At 43.5% G+C, this 20,679-nt stretch overlaps 1 protein-coding gene across 10 annotated transcripts in view; it reads left to right on the plus strand.

Annotated features, from left to right (window-relative positions):
• Positions 1 to 15,086, plus strand: part of tspoap1 (TSPO associated protein 1) — a 182,883-nt gene extending 167,797 nt beyond the window's left edge. For 9 of the 10 annotated variants that reach the window (XM_078422547.1, XM_078422541.1, XM_078422545.1 and 6 more), the window contains 3 exons: positions 710 to 781; positions 3,952 to 4,086; positions 13,209 to 15,086. In XM_078422547.1, coding sequence (XP_078278673.1) covers positions 710 to 781; positions 3,952 to 4,086; positions 13,209 to 13,391 — 390 coding nt within the window. In that variant the 3' untranslated portion in view covers positions 13,392 to 15,086. Of the gene's footprint in view, positions 1 to 709; positions 782 to 3,951; positions 4,087 to 5,281; positions 5,327 to 13,208 lie in introns of all 10 variants that reach the window. The other variant, XM_078422549.1, reaches the window with a different exon arrangement.
• The last annotated feature ends 5,593 nt before the right edge of the window (positions 15,087 to 20,679 follow it).

The raw sequence follows: 20,679 nt of genomic DNA on the forward strand, positions 1-20,679 counted from the left end.
TGTTGCAACTAATATCAACCAAATCATGGGTGCTATGAAATACACATTATCCCTCCTGATCAATTGCTAGCTCCAAGGGGCAGGACTGCCAGTAGAGCTGCTGCCTCACAGCGCCAGAGACACGGATTCCATCCTGACCTCAAAGCGCTGTCTGTGTGGAGTTTGCACATTCTCCCTGTTTCCCTGCGTGGGCTTTCTCCTGGTGTTCTGGTTTCCTCCCACATTCCAAAGATGTGTGGGGTTCATGCTGTATCTCTAAACTAAACTAAATTTATGTAAAACACGTATCGCCCCAGATCAATTGCTAGCTCCAAGTTGCCAGGAGTAATTCCAAGAACACTATAAATTCTTAACATAATTCTTCAATCTTAGTCTCCACCTTGAGCATTAAAATTGGACAAATAACAGTTGCATACAACTTTCCAGACTTGCTTGCAAACCCTTCTTGTTTCTTATAACTCTGAAGATTCGTTAATCAAATGGCCTCCAGCCTCTTTTACTCAATTATTTGGCCTGAATGGTATTTAGCATTTTGTACAAAATCAGTGAATTAAATACGTACCGTCAATATTGTGAACATTGCCATAAATTTAATCTATTCTTATCCAAAATAGGCCAAATATATTGGAAAAAGCTGAGAGTGCTTTAGCCAAACCTAGAATTGAACCGAGAACTGCTCGATTTAATCCTTGCCTTTCTTTTTTAACAGGCTGAGCTGACTTTCAGTGCTGGCGATATCATTGCTGTTTACGGGGACATGGATGAGGACGGGTTCTATTATGTGAGTTTCTGCAAGTGTGTCCATGACTACAAAACATTGTAGTAAAAATACAGTGGAGGTGCTTAAGTGGAATGTAAACATTCACTTCAGAATTTATAAAATACTACCTGCTAATCAATAACAAAGCCGTGTTTTGGAGGGATGAAGGGCCACAAGTAAAGGTGGAGTGGCTTTGGAGTTCTGTGATGTGATGAGAGAAGTATCAGAGATTTGTGTTGGGAAAGGGAGAAGTGTTTCAGGACCCTATGTTAGTGTCACTAGGGCCATGATAATACAAGTCATCAAAACATGTTGTGATCGGACAGGGGAGAGAGAATTTGAGGCCTGTACTTTGGTTTGTAGTGAAAGATCGGAGGAACACGGAAATTGGTTGGAGAATGAAGAAGAGACATAGAGTGATGGAAAATAAGTAGTCTGCACCTTGAATGGGGTATCAGGGGAGGGATCAGAGGTTGAGGGTGATGTGCAGAGAGGGAGAGATTGGGAACTATGCCTTGAGGCAGAGATAGTGGGAGAGGGATCAAATGAGGAATTATTAAATAGGGAGGGATAGGGAACAAGAGGTGTGCCTCAAATGGAGTGGCAGGATGGACCTTTTCAAGATTGAGAGTGGAGAGTGGGCTTGATGGGTTGGGACAAATTTGAAGAGGTGAATGGGGAAACATGTTGAGGATCGGCCTCAGGAATAAGGGGTGGGTGAGAGCAGAGATGGGGGGGGGGACGTTTGTTGATCAAGGTCTTTGGGGAATTCTGGATTTGTGGCAGATGGAGAGGAGAGGGTTAGGTATCAGTGCATTGCAGACTAGGTGGAGGGATTGTGGCACAAAGGAGGAAAGATGTAAGGCAATTATCCTTTCAATTCATTGATACACTGGGAAGACATAGTTATCCTGAGAAAGACAACAATGGTGTCTCCTGGGAAATTATGAACTTAATTTTCTCACAATTCTCCAGAAGGACTTTTGCACAGAAACATAGAAAAATAGAATATTGGGGTAAGTGCAGGCCATTTGGCTCTTCGATCTTGCTTTGCCATTCAGTTTGATGATGGTTGATCATCCAAACACAGTAACTCGTTCCCGCTTTCTTTTCAGCCATTAGAAATATATCCTGCTCCTTCTTGACTTTATTTAATAAATCTGGCCACAACTTCTTTCTATGTTCGGGAATGCTACAGGTTTATCACACTCTGGTTGAAGAAATTTCCCCTCATTTCAGTCCTAAATGTACCCCTGGGCAGTGACCTCACCATCAGGAACATCCTTCCTGCATGTAGTCTGTCTACACCAGTCAGGAATTTATAAGTTTCAAGAAGGTCCACTCTTATTCTTCTAAACTCTAGTGAATATAAGGCCAATTGTTCCAATCTCTTATTCCCATTCTATCTTTCCTGTCTGTCGATCACTTTGCAATCCATCCATAATGAATAATATCAACCAATGTACAACGTTCAAATATTTCGGCTGCAATAGGTCAAGAGGCTGAACAGTCTGACCAATAACTAATTTGCTTAAACCTCACATCTTTTCCAGCATTCATAAAGTACAGACTATATTTCCTGGGTGAATGTAACACAGGTTCATGTTATAGGAGTAGAATTAGGCCATTCGGCCCATCGAGTCTACTCCACCATTCAATCATGGCTGATCTCTGCCTCCTAATCCCATTTTCCTGCCTTCTCCCCATAACCCTCGACACCTGTTCTGATCAAGAATCTGTCTCTCTGCCTTAAAAATATCCACAGACTTGGCCTCCACAGCCCTCTGACTAAAGAAGTTCCGCCTCACCTCCTTTCTGAAAAAGCGCCCTTTAATTCTGAGGCTATGACCTCTGGTCCTAGACTCTGCCACCAGTGGAAACATCCTTTCCACATCCACTCTATCAATGCCTTTCATTATTCTGTAAATTTTAATGAGGTATCTGAGTGCCAGTGAGGATGAAGCAGCCTACTTGATTAATATCTATCCATCCATCTGTGTCGATATTTAATCCCACCACCAAAAGAACTCGACATTTGGCATATGGAAACCATTATCTGCAAACTTCCCTCAGATCACTTCTGGAATTATTTCATAAGGTCAAAATCATGGAATTCCCTCATCAAATAGCAGAGTGGGAATATGTTCAGCAGAGGGCCTGCCAGGTTCATGAACTTGGACCACCATGACTTTCTTAAGGATAATGAAGAGCAATAAATATAGTCCATGCCTTGTGTTGTCCACTACCCACGAATAAATGTTTTTAAATTAACCACACAGGCTCCAGTGCCCTTTGTATATCTACCGCATCAAACTCCTATGTCATCCTTCTTCTCTTCATTAAGGAAAGTACCCATTATTCAGCCCAAGCTCTGTCTGTGGGTCAATTTCATCATCATTTGTTCTTTTCCTCAACCACTCACATTAATGAATTTCTGGCAAATTCGGTACCACTTGCAGTTCCTAGCAGATGATCTATTGAGCCAATCCCATTTTTTTATTAATGCTTTTACACTTTGTAGTTCAGGATACAGTATTAACCACGAGAAAGTGGTGATGCATGAACAAGAAGTAACGGAGTCCAAATACAATGTGCTTCTGGTCTAATCAATAAAGAAGATTTTTTGCAAATTAGGGTCCTGATCCATAGTTGAAACAAAATAGTCTAAAGTACAGGCCCAGCTTGAACTTTCAGAGAAGGGGTATTGACTTCTTTCATTAGTTGATTATAAACCACAGAGCCTCACTGGCCACATAGAGACAGATTGATCTATTTATTTTCATTTATCCCAAATTACTGGAACTACTTTTAGGAAGTAACTGCACATTGCTGGTTTAAACCGAAGAGAGGCACAAAAAGTTGGAGTAACTCAGCGGGTCAGACAGTATCTCTTGAGAAAAGGAATGAAGTTTTGGGTAAAACCCTTCTTCAGCCGACTACTTATGTTTCAATGTATTAAGCCACCAATAAAGTAATAGAACTAAAAACAATTTCTTTCAAAACTCCAATTTTAGAAAAATGAGATAATAACAAAAATGTAAATGGAATTGAGTCTTGATGACAGTTTGGACAAAGCTGATTTTACAACATTGTTGTAATCTTTAATTTGCACCTTTTTTTCACACTATTCAGTCAGACGATGATTTATTTGGCAGAGCTATACGTGACAGGTTCTGTTTTTTGCATGTCAGGGTGACCTGAATGGAGTACATGGACTAGCACCATCCAACTTCCTGGAGCTGATAAGTGCAGAGGAGACAGTGGACACAGCTAAGGGGAATGCCCTGATAAGGCTTCCTCAGACTGCAGTTCAGAAGGAAAAACAGGTGAGACAAAGAGATCCTCTGTTGTGTATTCTCCTGTTGTGAAATACTGGAATATGCATCCAATGTTTATGCCAAGCTTTTAGAAATTGTGCAAGAAGTCAAGGCAAGGGCACTTTTCAGGTGAGACAGGATTGATGACAAAAAAAGTAGTCCTCAGAGAGAGAAAGAAGGGAAATATTGAATGATGAGGGAAGGAGCAGTCGGAGAGAACTAAAGAAGGTCATGGAAATTGTTTGAAGTGAAGTTATATATGAAGAGAGAGAAGGCAAAAGTGAAAGAGAAGGGTCAAATAGACTGAGTGTGGCCAACAGATAACTGAAGGGAGACACAAGGAAATGAAGATGCTGGAATCAAAACAAAGTGCTGGAGTAACTCAGCAGGTCAGGCAACTTCTGTGGAGGGAATGGATAAACGATATTTTGGGACGGGACCCATCTTTAAAAATAAATATCAAGAGGTGAAGGTTGAAACATCCAGTGGGGGGTTGTGTGGGACTTTGGTTGGCTAAATTGAACGCGTAAAACTTTGTGTTTCCTTAAAAAAGACATTATTCTGGTTATATTTTGATTATTCGTTCTGCTATTTGTAGGGTGTGTATATCATTTAAGTGGCACTATTACCTAAAGTTTGTAATCTAATCTTCAATTTTTAAATATAATCTAAAATTTTCCCTGTGAAATATTTTGATGCATATTTTCGTTATATCAATATTGCCTTTGGATCTCTTTTGTGAGTGACATATTCTTTGAAAGCTTTTTTACCTCTCATGTGATTCTAAAGGTGAGTTACTGTTCATTTATTATCATAATTGTTCCTAGGCCTTTAAGTCATATATATAATTTTATTAACAATGTTGCCGACAAATGCGTCGCTTTTGGAAACTTTTATCGTACTCCATTTTATTATGTAACAAGATATATAACATATTCTTTCCCCTTTTAATTGTCGGTTAAATAACCCTGAATTGTAAATATGAGTATTTTTAAAGGGTTTATTGCAGAACCCTCGAAGATGAATCTTTCTGTTAATGTTCACATGCTGCAGTAGTACAGTTCATTGTAGCTGAGCTACATGCTGTTGGAGGTCTAATTGGAGCAGCTAGTTATAATTTAAATCTTTATTTTGTTCATTTTTTTCACTTGCGGAGCTTTCTTTTATTATAATTATTTTTCTCTACCTTTTTCCATGGCAACAGAGGAAGGCTGTTCATTTCAAGCGGTAATTAGCGGCCAGAAGGCTTGTAAGTTTGTGTTGTTGAAGATACTGCTGCAGCTTTCAAATACTGTAATTTGCATCGCAGTATGCACACTGGATGGATCTGCATTTCTGCAGGGAGCACAACGCCAGTGCAAAGGACAGAGTTACAGGAGGCAGACATAACCTCAGGAAACATTCATAAATAGTAAAAACGGCCGTGCTCCTTCACAATTGTAGACATTAGCAATTCGTAACATGAACCTGCTCTTGGGGTAATGTAACTATCCATAATGTCCAGATGAAGTGGATGTGGAGAGAATGTTTCCAGTACTGACAGATTTTAAGACCAAGGTCACGGGCTCAGAATAAAAGGACGTACCTTTAGAATGGAGATGAGGAGGAATTTCTGTAGCCAGAGGCTGGTGAATCTGTGGAATTCATTACAACAGAGGGATGTTGAGGTCGTCATTGGGTACATTTAAAGCAGAGATTGACAGGTTCCTTAATTAGTAAGGGTGTCAAAGGTTACAGTGAGAAGGCAGGAGAATGGGCTTAAATCAGCCGTGATTGGCTGAATGGCCTAATTCTGCCCCTATGTCTTATGATCTATGCTATGCCTTAGTCTGACAACTTATTTCCCATTCCTGGCTTCATTATCTGAACTGTGGGCTAGACAGACAGCACTGAGGTGAAGGAGGTTTTTCTTGATTGTTTAAGAGGATATATCACAGAGCCACCCACAAAATAAGTACTTATGGCCTTTGAAAGCAAATAACAATAACTCACAGTGATATTTGGGTAAAATTTATAGAAAGAACAATCGGTAGGGATGTGCAGGAATGCAGTTAAAGACGGTGTATTTAGTTACCAAGGGATATCTGCAGGGATAGCTGGTAGTTTAGGAATGGTACTAAATCCTGGAGATATTATTATGTTTCCAGATGGAAGCACTTGCCAGATTCCAAGATTTTCAGTGATGCAGTTAAATTCCTGGATTAAGAGGAGTGGGTGGATGTGTAGGAATGGAACGACAGACAGCACTTCAAGTTGACAGATTCAGTACAGCTCTCCCAACAATATCCTAATTTCATCCACCTCCCACTGCCAGAGAGAAACTGAGAGGTGGAGTCACTCAGCAAATGCACAACATATCAATTTGGGATACAAAGTTCTGTAACTCTCAAAGCTGATCTCTAGCATTTATTTGGGAGCCGTAGAAGCAAATCAGTCCAAGATCAGAGAGTTGCCGGCTACTGAACTGCAAAAAAAGACATTCCAAATTATGAGAAATTAACTGAAAGATTTGGATTCCATTTGCAATTTATAGAAAAAGAATAAAAAACATAATTGACAACAGTTTACAGGAGGCACTTGGCAGGTTTGCCCATATCATGCTCTTTTACCTTTTGTCCTTTGCACGGTTTGTAAATGTAGGTCTTCATGGTGCACTCCACCTATAGTCACGTTGGATAACTAATGGCATAGTAGATGTGCTTGGCTGTGTCACTCACGCTTGAATTAAACTGCAATAGGAACTATCTTGATATTAGGTTTAATTGTGATTTCCATCACCAATAGCTGCTGCTCTGTATTTCTTTTTCTTTTTGGGGTGTGGATATGTCTGACTGTGCCAGTGTTTATTGTCCATCTTTAATTCCCCTTAAACTGAGGGGGCAGTTACGATTCAACCTCTTTGATGCAATTGGAGTCACACATAGGCCAGACCCGCTAAGGATAGCTGGTTTGGAAACATAAGAAACTACAAATGCTGGAATGTTGTGCAAAAACAAAGTGCTGGTGGAACTCACAGGTAGACACAAAATGCTGGAGTAACTCAGCGGGACAGGCAGCATCTCTGGAGAGAAGGAATGGGTGACTTTTCAGGTCGAGACCCTTCTTCAGACAAGTCTCAACCCGAAATGTCACCCATTCCTTCTCTCCAGAGATGCTGCCTGTCCCACTGAGTTACTCCTGCATTTTGTGTCTACCTTCAATTTAAACCAGCATCTGCTGTTCTTTCCTACACTGCTGGTGGAATTCAGCAGGTCACACAGCACCTGTGGAGGGAATGAACAAACAACATTTTGGGCCTGGTCCCTTATTCAGACTGAAGAAGGGTCCCAACCTGAAACATCAAATTATCATTCCTCCATAGATGCTGCCTGATCCACTGAGTTCCTCCAGCACTTTGGCTTTTGCTCAAGGATAGCAGGTTTCCTTTGTTTGAGGATATTAGAGAAGCAGATGGATTTTCAGAACAATCTAGTAGTTTCATAGTCAACGATAATAAGGCTCTTTTTTTTCATTGCCATCGGCTCTGATAATACCTCCACCATATAGCTTATTAGATAAATGGGATTAGATTATCCATTATTATTGATCAGGAGTGGAAATAGTAAATACAAATTAATTAGTGCTTATGACTCCACCTTTTTAATGGAAATTTGATTTTGCTCAGCATTGTAGCATCAAGGATTAGACGGGTAACAATACCACACCAACCTCACAGTAGGGTGAACTCATGTGATATAGTTTATTTATAGTGACTAGAACATCCTGGTCTGCATAGGTGTGCTGCCCCTTGCCATCAGTGCACATGTGAGGAGAAGCTTGTCCTGATGTTGAAGGAGGAGGCACGATGATCTCAGGCTTGTCTCTGCAGTCCACTCTTGCCTTGTCAGGCTTATACTGGCCGCTCAGTCCTGATCTCAAAGGAGGAGGCATGACGCTCAGACTTGACCCTGTAGTTCACTCTTACCTTGAAGAAGTGGTGCTGGCGGCCTCAGGTTTGGCCTGGCTGCTCAGTCTCTGCCTTGAAGAGGATGCACTGGTGCTCAGGCCTGGCCAGGTAGCTCACCCTCTCCCTCCCACCCTCTCCCTCCCACCCTCTCCCTCCCACCCTCTCCCTCCCACCCTCTCCCTCCCACCCTCTCCCTCCCACCCTCTCCCTCCCACCCTCTCCCTCCCACCCTCTCCCTCCCACCCTCTCCCTCCCACCCTCTCCCTCCCACCCTCTCCCTCCCACCCTCTCCCTCCCACCCTCTCCCTCCCACCCTCTCCCTCCCACCCTCTCCCTCCCACCCTCTCCCTCCCACCCTCTCCCTCCCACCCTCTCCCTCCCACCCTCTCCCTCCCACCCTCTCCCTCCCACCCTCTCCCTCCCACCCTCTCCCTCCCACCCTCTCTCCCCCACCCTCTCTCCCCCACCCTCTCTCCCCCACCCTCTCTCCCCCACCCTCTCTCCCCCACCCTCCCCCCCCACTCTCCCCCACCCTCTCTCCCCCACCCTCTCTCCCCCACCCTCTCTCCCCCACCCTCTCTCCCCCACCCTCTCTCCCCCACCCTCTCTCCCCCACCCTCTCTCCCCCACCCTCTCTCCCCCACCCTCTCTCCCCCACCCTCTCTCCCCCACCCTCTCTCCCCCACCCTCTCTCCCCACCCTCTCTCCCCACCCTCTCTCCCCACCCTCTCTCCCCACCCTCTCTCCCCACCCTCTCTCCCCACCCTCTCTCCCCACCCTCTCTCCCCACCCTCTCTCCCCACCCTCTCTCCCCCACCCTCTCTCCCCCACCCTCTCTCCCCCACCCTCTCTCCCCCACCCTCTCTCCCCCACCCTCTCTCCCCCACCCTCTCTCCCCCACCCTCTCTCCCCACCCTCTCCCCCACCCTCTCTCCCCACCCTCTCTCCCCACCCTCTCTCCCCACCCTCTCTCCCCACCCTCTCTCCCCACCCTCTCTCCCCACCCTCTCTCCCCACCCTCTCTCCCCACCCTCTCTCCCCACCCTCTCTCCCCACCCTCTCTCCCCACCCTCTCTCCCCACCCTCTCTCCCCACCCTCTCTCCCCACCCTCTCTCCCCACCCTCTCTCCCCACCCTCTCTCCCCACCCTCTCTCCCCACCCTCTCTCCCCACCCTCTCTCCCCACCCTCTCTCCCCACCCTCTCTCCCCACCCTCTCTCCCCACCCTCTCCCCCCACCCTCTCCCCCCACCCTCTCCCCCCCACCCTCTCCCCCCCACCCTCTCCCCCCCACCCTCTCCCCCCCACCCTCTCCCCCCCACCCTCTCCCCCCCACCCTCTCCCCCCCACCCTCTCCCCCCCACCCTCTCCCCCCCACCCTCTCCCCCCCACCCTCTCCCCCCCACCCTCTCCCCCCCACCCTCTCCCCCCCACCCTCTCCCCCCCACCCTCTCTCCCCCACCCTCTCTCCCCCACCCTCTCTCCCCCACCCTCTCTCCCCCACCCTCTCTCCCCCACCCTCTCTCCCCCACCCTCTCTCCCCCACCCTCTCTCCCCCACCCTCTCCCCCCCACCCTCTCCCCCCCACCCTCTCCCCCCCACCCTCTCCCCCCCACCCTCTCCCCCCCACCCTCTCCCCCCCCACCCTCTCCCCCCCCACCCTCTCCCCCCCCACCCTCTCCCCCCCCACCCTCTCCCCCCCCACCCTCTCCCCCCCACCCTCTCCCCCCCCACCCTCTCTCCCCCCCACCCTCTCTCCCCCCCACCCTCTCTCCCCCCCACCCTCTCTCCCCCCCACCCTCTCTCCCCCCCACCCTCTCTCCCCCCCACACCCTCTCCCCCCCACCCTCTCCCCCCCACCCTCTCCCCCCCACCCTCTCTCCCCCACCCTCTCTCCCCCACCCTCTCTCCCCCACCCTCTCTCCCCCACCCTCTCTCCCCCACCCTCTCTCCCCCACCCTCTCCCTCCCTCCCTCCCCTCCCTCTCCCTCCCTCTCCCTCCCCCTCCCCCTCCCTCCCCCTCCCTCCCCCTCCCTCCCCCTCCCTCCCCCTCCCTCCCCTCCCTCCCCTCCCTCCCCTCTCCCTCTCCCTCCCCCCTCCCTCCCCTCCCTCTCCCTCCCTCCCCTCCCTCTCTCTCCCTCTCCCTCCCTCTCCCTCCCTCCCCTCTCTCTCCCTCCCTCCCCTTTCTCTCCCTCCCTCCCCTCCCTCCTGCCCTCTCCTCCTTCCTTTTCCTCTGGCTGGAACGCCTGGGTTTATAAGGAGTAGACTGGTGAGGTTCGGTGGGCCACTCCAATATCTGCTAACTGGACACATCCTCAATCATGCTGCATACATACAATTTACATACAATTTTCTCTTAATTTTGCCGTTTCACTAACATGTCACCCAGAGATGTAGGAAAAGTACGATCTGCTGAAGGTGGGACAATTGCACTGTGACAGTAACTGGCATATAAGTCACAGAAGGGCTGACAGCCACAGTACTACATGTTCACTCATATCTGGTTGCTTATAGTTGAAGCCTCTTATTTGTGAAATAGGTTGATTTGTAGGTTGGTTGTTCCTTGCTCATACCTCCTTGTTTACTTAGCATGCTTTTGCTGCCGTTGCCTAACAATCTTCAGCCCATAGCTTTTCAATAATAACTAACGTCAAGTGATCGTAACCCACAGTTATCATGCCATCAGATAGGCCTTTGTCTGTACTTAAAGTTCACATATGATGTAAAATGATACATTACGAAAAAAGAAAAACAAGTAAGTATTAAATTTTCCATCAAGTTTTTTCATGTCTATTCAGAAGTAAAAAATAGCATCACAAAATACATGGTAGTGTCTGTTTTCCTCGTAACCAGAGCGTAAACTACTATAGTAAATTCCAATAAAGCAGTATCTAATTGATTTGGAAATCCTGATCATTCAGCATCTAGCTCATCTGGTTTGGTCTCCCACGTTCCCTTCCAATAAACCCGGGCCCGTTTCCTGCACTTTCTTTAAATTCACTTTGCTTTGTTTCCGGGTTTTCTTTATACTCACCCAGTTCCCTGATAAAATTATACCACCCTGTAACCTATTTTAAAAAAAATGTGAATTATAAGTGTGCTGTGATATTCACAGGAGTAATATCCAATAGTCCAGATATCCAAGGATGCTGATTTATCAGCATTTTATTGTGCAGAACATGATCCATCTGGCTCATCTTGGGTGGTTGTATATTGGAACAGGAATGGCCTCGTTAAATCATCATAATGACTCATTTCATTACCTGGAGTATGTTTTGCCACCAAGTAGATTGGCTAAATCTATCTCGGCTTACTTCTGTGCCATTTGTTATCTCATATTTGTGGTGAACACAATACAGAGCTATATTTACATGACTGGTATGTGGCCAACTGTTAACACCATATGTCATTTTTGTGCCCATTCCCACTGTGTCTTCCTTCCTGTTTGGCCCATTGTTTGCATTTATACCTTGACAAGTGAACTGCAAATAAGAATAAACAAAAATGGACATGATGAATAATTAATATGCCACTTCATTCAAGGTAAATCAAAATGATCCAATCCCAGGTCTCCGTTCCTTCAACACTGGAGGCTTTTAAACATCATCCTTTTGATGGCAGTGAATTCACGTCAATGGACAATTTTTGTGTGCTCGCATGCGTGTGTGGCAGTGGTGTAAATGGCACTGGAGGGGATCGTATTGTCTGCAATGAAACTGATGCAGAACAGTTTTCATTTCACAGTGACAGGGAGGTAAAGACGGTTACAGAAAAAGCAGAGTGAGTTTAATTGGCATGGACGACAAATGATGTCCATTTGGCATTGAGATACTTTCACACTACAAGGATCATAAAGTCATAAGTAATAGGAGCAGAATTAGGCCATTCGGCCCATCAAGTCGACTCCGCCATTCAATTATATCTGATCTAACTCTCCCTCCTAACCCAACATGATCATATAAAATCTGATCAATAGGATTAATATGAAAAATGATTTTAGAAGAGTTACTTATGTTTAAATTAATTTTAAAATAAATTAAAATGAACATAAAATATTTAGGGCAATAGGAAAAAATTAATTCCATATCCACCATAAATTATTTTGTAATGCTCATTTGCAAATTCCAGGTTAATATTATTAATTGAAAATCATCCAAGCAGTGTGGCATGTGTAATTTAATGCAGATGGGAGCAATAATTAATGAAGCCCCCTCTATGATTAGCAATGTTTATGCTGTGCACTGCAGATGTCCTTGTTGAAACCCTAAGATTTCAAGATTTAAAACTAAATGCTCTTCTTCTGTTTCTAGTAATTTTCACCTTCCTTTCCGCCTTTTAAAAATTCATTTCTCCATTTATCGTAATATTGCAATTGGCCAATTACTTGGTCAACACTTATAATTTGTCCTGATTACTTGCTGAGCAGTAGCCACAGTGACTGATAGAAGAGAATGCCTTTCCACTGACGGTGATGACTACAATCCATGCACGTGACGGAACTAATAACTGGCAAAAATCCCTCTGTGGGCCAGATGATTGGTGATGACTACAATCCATGCACGTGACGGAACTAATAACTGGCAAAAATCCCTCTGTGGGCCAGATGATTCCTTTGGGTGATGCTCAGGAATAAAATCAAACCATTCTCTGTTACTCAGAGTCATGGTGCTTAGATTTCAAGGTGATGCCAGGCATATTTTGAAGAAGTGCAGAGAATTCTGCTATCCCATGAGGCAATCATTTCAATCACAGCTATTATATAGAAATCAACTGTTCAGTACTCTCTGCTGTATGTGGGAAACTGCAATATATAATTTAGTAGCAATATATTCTCAGGTAAGAATAATTAGTTTTTGATTGATCATCATTGCTCATGATTCTGAGCAATGTGTTAACCAGCTGTATAGATGCCAATCAGCTATTCTTTGAGAAGATTTAAACCTTTTATTTGGAAGAACAATCTTGAATGACACAGTGGTGACTGTGGTAAGATTTCCAGGATTTGACCGTTTAAGAAACAGTGTGACTGTTGACATATGTTAGCACTGGGCACATTCACCTGTACGATAGTTTGCACGAGGTTGGCTGTGGGTTTTTTGTGTGTCCTGAGATCACAGTGGATGTGAAATTTTTCTATGCTGTTTACAGCAATATATCAATGACTTTTAAAAAATTTCTTCTACCAGCTGAGCTTGGACGAGGAAGAGGATTCAAATCGCGTTGGGACATTGAACATCCATCCCAACGTGACAGCGGGGTGTTTGGACAATCACGGATACAACGAAAATTCCAACAGCAAGAAGAAAAAGGGCTTTTTTTCTAAAGGAAAGAAACTATTCAAAAGATTGGGATCCAGTAAAAGAGAATAATTCACCTGGAATCCATGAAAAGAGTGAAACTCCTACTTGTAATTCAGTCAGCATGACTAACTCTCATCTCGAATCCCGAAGAGAACAATCGGTGTTCCACCAAAAAGGATGAAGTTATACTTATGATATAAATAATAGTGCAAGTTGGATCCAACCACAGTGGAAGAATATATCAGATCTGGGATTTAGTGTGTGGGTGATTACCACTAAAAGTAACAACTCATAGTTGGATTCAGTAGAGGAAAAATCTCCACCCAACTTCCAGTAAATCAAAGGAGCTCTCATGTAAACCAGTGAAACAGAGTGAAACTCATCCAGATGATGATAAGCTTCTGATGTGCACTACACGCTTAGCAAATTGTCACCATTGAAGAGAGATTATATCCAAAAATGCAGAACATTGCTCCTGCTGTGAAACTCTGGAGAAACCTCCACCTTCCTTTCCGCCTTTTAAAAATTCATTTCTCCATTTATCGTAATATTGCAATTGGCCAATTACTTGGTCAACACTTATAATTTGTCCTGATTACTTGCTGAGCAGTAGCCACAGTGACTGATAGAAGAGAATGCCTTTCCACTGACGGTGATGACTACAATCCATGAATTTTTTAACCTGCTGGAAATATCCACATCTTCTCATCTATAACTGTGAGAAGCCAAGTGACTAATAACTTTCATGCATTGATGTAACTGTGACTGTTTAACAACCCAGAAAATTGTTTTCTTCAAGTAACTATGTGGCAGTATTGTTTAGCTTTGCAGTGGTATAAATCTCTCAGTTTGTTATAATACACTCAGGCAGGCTGTGGAGTCTCGAGCACATAACCAGAGATGTGGCAAAGCCCCACTGATTAGTTGTGTTAACAGTAACAACAGCAATGTACTTGGCTGGTAAGCTCATGTTGGTTATCAGAAAAGTCTTTGCTACTTAGCATCTCTCTGAATTTCATGCTGTGTTCAGTTTACTTATGTCCTTTCTTCAGTGTTCACATAATTAGGATTATTCTTGGCTTGCCACTATTTATCAAATCCAAACTGGAACAAGTGCAGCACAGGGGGTTTACAATCTGGACTGCAGTTCTAATGTTTGCTTTGTCGCTCAAGAAAACACATTTTAAAAAAATTAATCAGGAATGAACAGCAAAATGAGATGGACAAGCAAAATGAAAACTCGTTATTCTTCATCTGACACCAGATCCTGAAGTTCTGTGAGCATTGCAGAGGGCTGGGTGCAGAACGGGTAGATAACATCTATTGACGGAACTGCCCACACATTTGAGATCTGATCCATTACATGCCTATGCACAGGCAACAGGAAGGTTTATCCTCTGCCTTATTCAAGAAAGATATCTTACTGAGCGTGAAAACGGAAATTCAGATGCCAATCGCAATACCCTGCCAGTGTTGAGCTGACACCCTGATTTGGGAAACATACCTGCTTTGTGTTCCAGGCTTCTGAGCAGCTGTCAGACATAAAATAGAACTTATTTTCATACGTTAAAGATTAAGCCATCATGTTTAAATTCTAGCACATGGCTTTATAAGATACAATCAAACGATTTTGTAAAGAAGAGTTTATATGGTTGATTTTGACATTTGTAAATATTTCCACGTCTTGTTTTGCATGTATCATCGAGATTGTGTCTGACTGCTCTGCATGGAGTGTAGTGGTGAGCAGAGCCTAAGTTCTTACAGTCAAACCTTTACCTTTATTTCTATATAGAAATGTTTTTACTGAAATAAAGTCTATTTTCACAGTAACTGCCATTGTACAATGTCTTATTTTGTATTGCTGCAGATTTAGTCAGGTAAGGGTAGTGCAGGCAGCACAGTGAACAACTTGGGCAATGAGCTAGTAAGGATGAGTAGTAAGGATGTAGTGAGGATGTGCAGGCAGCACAGTGAACAACTTGGGCAATGAGCTAGTAAGGATGAGTAGTAAGGATGTAGTGAGGATGTGCAGGCAGCACAGTGAACAACTTGGGCAATGAGCTAAGACTATGGGAAGTACGAGGATGGTGGGGGTGACATGGTAAGTGGACCAGACATAGCTGGAGCAAGTTCACGTGGAATGCGAATAGGGACACAAACAAACGAATTAACAATTAGCAATGGAAATGTGACCTCAGGAAGTGACTAGAGAATGCAACGACAGGTAAGTAAGTGGTGAGACCTCAGGAGATGCAGCAAATTCAGGTATGAAGCCATAGAGGCTAGCAGCATTGGAGCTTTGGAAGCAGGAGGTCAAGTATATTAGCTATAGCAATGTCAATTGTGAACATAACATTGCTGTGCCCATTGATGTCACTTGCCATTTGCACCTACTAGGCTGTTAGAACATTTTTAATCAATTTAAAAGGAACAGATTCAAAAGCAAGAAGCAAAGCGATGATAACTCACAATCTGGAAAGGCAACAGCGAGACATGAGGAACTGTAGATGCTTGAATCGCGTATAGAACAAAATGTTAGGGCTCTTAGGGCTAACGGAATCAAGGGATATGGGGAGAAAGCAGGAACGTGGTACTGATTTTGGATGATCAGCTGTGATCATATTGCTGGCTTGAAGGGCCGAATGGCCTACTCCACTTATTTTCTATGTTTGTAAAAGGGCTGAGTAACTCAGTGGGTCAGGCAGCGCCTTTGGAGGACATGGGCAGCTGCCGTTTTGCATCAGCACCCTTCTTCAGACTTCTTCTGGGACAGGATTTGTGTTCTACTCTGCCTCTGCTTATGTTTCAATTCTTCAATGTAACTGCGTGCAACCTATCTCTCACCATAGAACTACTGGTTTATGACTGTTATCGTCACTTTGTGGGATGATTCCAACCAATTCTATCCCTCCAACTATAACTCTCCTTCCTACAGAAATGTCTTTAGGATTTTCCAGGTTCTTGTAAGAATAATCAATATCCTTTATGCATTCCATGGTGACAATATTACAACCATTTTTGATGCCTGTACTGAGCTGCATTGCATGAAGACTGACTACATTTTCATTATGTGGTTAGTGATAATATTTAATTAAGCAAGCAATTGCCTAAATTTACATCGCTACTTATGTTTACAGGCGGCCGCGGCAATTGAAATCTTCACAGGGTCATACAGCGTAGAAATAGGCCCTTCGGCCCAACTTGCCCATACCGACCAACATGTCCCATCTACACTGGTCCCACCTGCCTGAGTTTGGCCCATATCCACCTAAACCTGTCCTATCCATGTAGCTGTCTAATTGTTTCTTAATCGTTACAATAATGCCTGCCTCATATACCTCCTCTGGCAACTCGTTCCACACATCCACCACCCTTACTGTGTAGAAATTACCCCTCAGATTCCTATTAAATCTTTTCCCCTTCACCTTATATCTATGTCCTCAGGTTCTCGATTCCCCTATTCTGGGCAAGAGATTCTGTACATCTACCCAATTTATTCCTCTCATTCCTCTTCTGCAATCCTCACTTCTGAAAAATGTCATGCTCTTGACTTTATCTCACCAAAATCAGTATTTCAATCAACCTTCCAAAGAAGACATGCCTTGAAATCCTTGGTAATTTGGGTTTGTCCTGCTATTGTAATGGACCGGAGGGCAGTGAATTTATTTTTTCTCTATGGATTTTATTACTCTTCCTATGTTCCAAATAGTCCACCTTTCTTGGCTGGGTGGGCGAGGTGGGAATTTGTGCAGTGATTACACGATGTACTATAAGAGCTGCAGCTGGAACATGAAAACTTTTATAATCTGTGCTTGACTGACTCAAACTACAGGATGAATGAATTAATAAGTTTATTGGCCTTTGGTGCTTTGGTGCTCCGCTCACAAATGACAACCCAAACACACAGTTAACAATTAAGAATAAAGCATAAACACATCAAAACAATAAGGATACAACATTACAGTCTAAACATGTGGGTTAAAATAAACCGGAGCAAAAAAGAGACTACAGACTTTGGTTATTGAGTAGAACTACTACTCGTGGAAAAAAAGCTGCTTTTATGTCTGGCTGTGGCTGCTTTGACAGTCCGGAGGGAAGTGCTTCAAAGCCTTCCAGAGGGAAGTGCTTCAAAGCTTTTGTGGCCAGGGTGAGAAGGGTCAGAGATGATCTTGCCCGCTCGCTTCCTGGCCCTTGCAATGTACAGTTCTTCAATGGGGGGAAGGTTGCAGCCAACAACCTTCTCAGCTGATCGATCCGTTGCAGCCTCCGGATGTCGTGCTTGGTGGCTGAGCCAAGCCAGACCATGATGGAGAAGGTGAGGACGGACTCAATGATAGCAGTATAGAATTGGACTATCATTGCCTGTGGCTGATTGTGTTTCCTCAGTTGCCGCAGGAAGTACATCCTCTGTTGGGCGAGATGAGATCTAATACAATGACTAAGCAACAATTGATTTTACAATCCACAGAATTTCCCCGTTTTGCTTTACAATGATCAAAAACACAGCAGTTACAAGCCTTTTTGTTTCAACTTTTAAAGAAATGTTTGGCAACCAAGACATAACTTGCCATGAGCAAAGCAGCGCTGACTGACCCTAATTAGCCCATTCTCTTCCAATTGAGAGTAAACCCTAATCCTAGGAAGTCTCTCCAATAGTCTCCTTGCCACAGATATGAGGCTCGCCAGCCTATCATTACCTGGATTTTCCCTATTTCCCTTCTTAAATAAAGGAACAACTTTGGCTGCTTTGCAGTCCCTCGGGACCTCACCTGTGGCTAGAAAGGATGGAGGTCTTTTTTCAAGCCCTTTACAGTCTTCTCTTTTGCCTCTCTCAATAACCTGGGATAGATCCCATCAGGCATTTATTTGTGCTCTTCTAGAGCCACAACATCGCTTCTTTCTTGATCTCAAGCTGCCCTTGCATGTTAGTAATCCCCACACTGATCTCCAATATCTGTGCTGAACATGTTGCAAGGATAAAATAATCTCATCTGTCTGTACATGATCCATATCCCTCTATTCCCATATCCATGCACCTGTTTAAAAGCCTCTTAAATGCTACTATCAGCTCTGCCACCACTACCGCCCCTGGCAGCGCATTCCAGGCACCCGCCACCCTCTGTGTAAAAAGCCGTGTGAACTTTGCCCCTCTCACCTTAAAACTCTACCCCTTAGTCTTTGACATTTACACCCAGGTAAAAAGGTTCTGACTGAAGGTAAGGTTCTACCTTACCTTCATCCAAGCACAAATTCTCTCCATCCTTTGGCTGTCATACCTTCTCTCTGGTTATGCACATTTTAAAAAAACCCCTGGGCTTACAATGAACTCTTCCCATTTTTTATTGCCCATTTTATATTACGCGCTGTTCTTGAATCCCTTTTTCAAATGATATCTAGGTTAATAATAAATTTAATTACTGGCATTCTTCATAATCTAATAAATCATGCATCACTGCACGATTGCAAACATAATTTTCCCTTGTCTGACGTTCGTCAAATTTCAAAGCACGAGAACAACCTAATGCAATATGTGTATCGTATATCCAATTTAGTTTTTACTGGATTATAATCTGCTGGACCTGATTAATTCACGTTTAGATTCACTTATTTCTAGACCATTCAGCTCAGTTATATTCGCCATGGAAATGGGACCGATGACATATTCAGGTAAATGCTTCATAAAGATTTGCTGGATTGACCTTGATCCACGTGAGTTTATTCTAAAAATAAGGATCCCTCTATGAATGTGTGTTGAAGTGTTCTCAGAATTACATCTAGCGTTTGTTTTAGAGGTATGGTTCTTAGACAAATATCGTGTACTTGGTTTATATTCATAATTTATTTGAAGTCTTGCACTAGAGTGTTACATTTAGCAGAAGTATTCAGATCACATAACAGAACTCGTTTTCAGGCATAGAACTCTAGCTGTAGAAAGATTGCTTGTGAGAATGGGTTACACATTACCCTGGGTTGCTTATGATAGTGGGTTACACACTGCTCTGTCAACAAAGGGCCCATTTCACTAAAGAATTAAGTTGTCTAACCCTGTTGGCTGCAAGGTCAGTCAGTTAATGATCAATAAAATAATATCAACCAATAAAATATTTTCTAAATGTACCTATAATGATAAATTAACATAAAGGATAAAAGTTTGTCTTTTTTGTTTTTAATATAGAATTCTTACATCTTAAATTATACTAAATTATACTGCAAAAGAATGGTTCGGATTTTGTAACTTTAGATTCACCAGTTAATTAAAATTGCTAGTTTCAGAATAAACTGCCACAGAGTACTGATTATTTGTTCGGGCATTGGCGCTAATAATTGTAACTTGAACAAAGGTTCTGTGTCATTACCACAGCAACAGGCCCTTCCCATTGATATATTATACTAATGCCCAACATTGCAATGCCTCATTTTAAAATGTATTCCGTCTCTCCACTGACATCTCCCAATGTTTACAGCTTCCAAACATACTGGCCGAGGCAAGTAAGCAGTGTAGAAAATCCTGTGCATACATGTTGAGCTTAGACAGAATAATGCTTGGTCCATTGGGACATTGCAAGTACTCATTATATGAGCTCCTGCCTGAAAAATGGACGTGTGTAAGATACTGTGTTCATAATTCGGTCCAACAAGTCTCTTCAATCCTAGCTGATCTATCTCTCCCCCCTAACCCCATTCTCCTGCCATCTCCCCATATCCCTGACACCTGTACTAATCACGAATCAATCTATCTCTGCCTTAAAAATATCCATTGACTTGGTCTCCACAGCCTTCTGTGGCAATAAATTCCACAGATTTACCACCCTCTGACTAAAGAAATTCCTCCTCATCTCCTTCCCAAAGGAACATCCTTTAATTATTTAATAGCAGAAACATCATGTAGTGAATCAGTGGCTACGAAACAAGATCCAGAAAAATCATCAACTTGGGAAACTGGTAAACATTCATCTCAAATGTTGAAAGATATATGGAAAGCAAAAGGGTAAATGCCCGGGTTCTGCATGACACACAACCATTACCCCATGAATACGCTGTGAGGAACTCTGTGATTCTTCAGTGGACATGGTACAGTATTACTCCATGTGAATATTTAGGGTCCCATTTCCTTATTGCAGCTTTAGCTGATACCCCATAAATTGGGAGAGTAAACAGGAGTGAAGCAGTAGAATACTACATCAAATAACACTGGTGCCTTACTTTTCTCCAGAACATCGGAGATTGAGGGGTAACAGAATTTATGTTGTCCCTGAGGTCTTCCTCTAGACTGCCATGTATTTCATTGATAACAGTCTTAGGGAATCTTGGGCTTGTAAATACATTGCTCATCAGAGCGGTCTACATTGGATGTGGT

The sequence above is a fragment of the Rhinoraja longicauda genome, chromosome 26 (assembly GCF_053455715.1).
Source record: "Rhinoraja longicauda isolate Sanriku21f chromosome 26, sRhiLon1.1, whole genome shotgun sequence".
Lineage (NCBI taxonomy): Eukaryota > Metazoa > Chordata > Chondrichthyes > Rajiformes > Arhynchobatidae > Rhinoraja > Rhinoraja longicauda.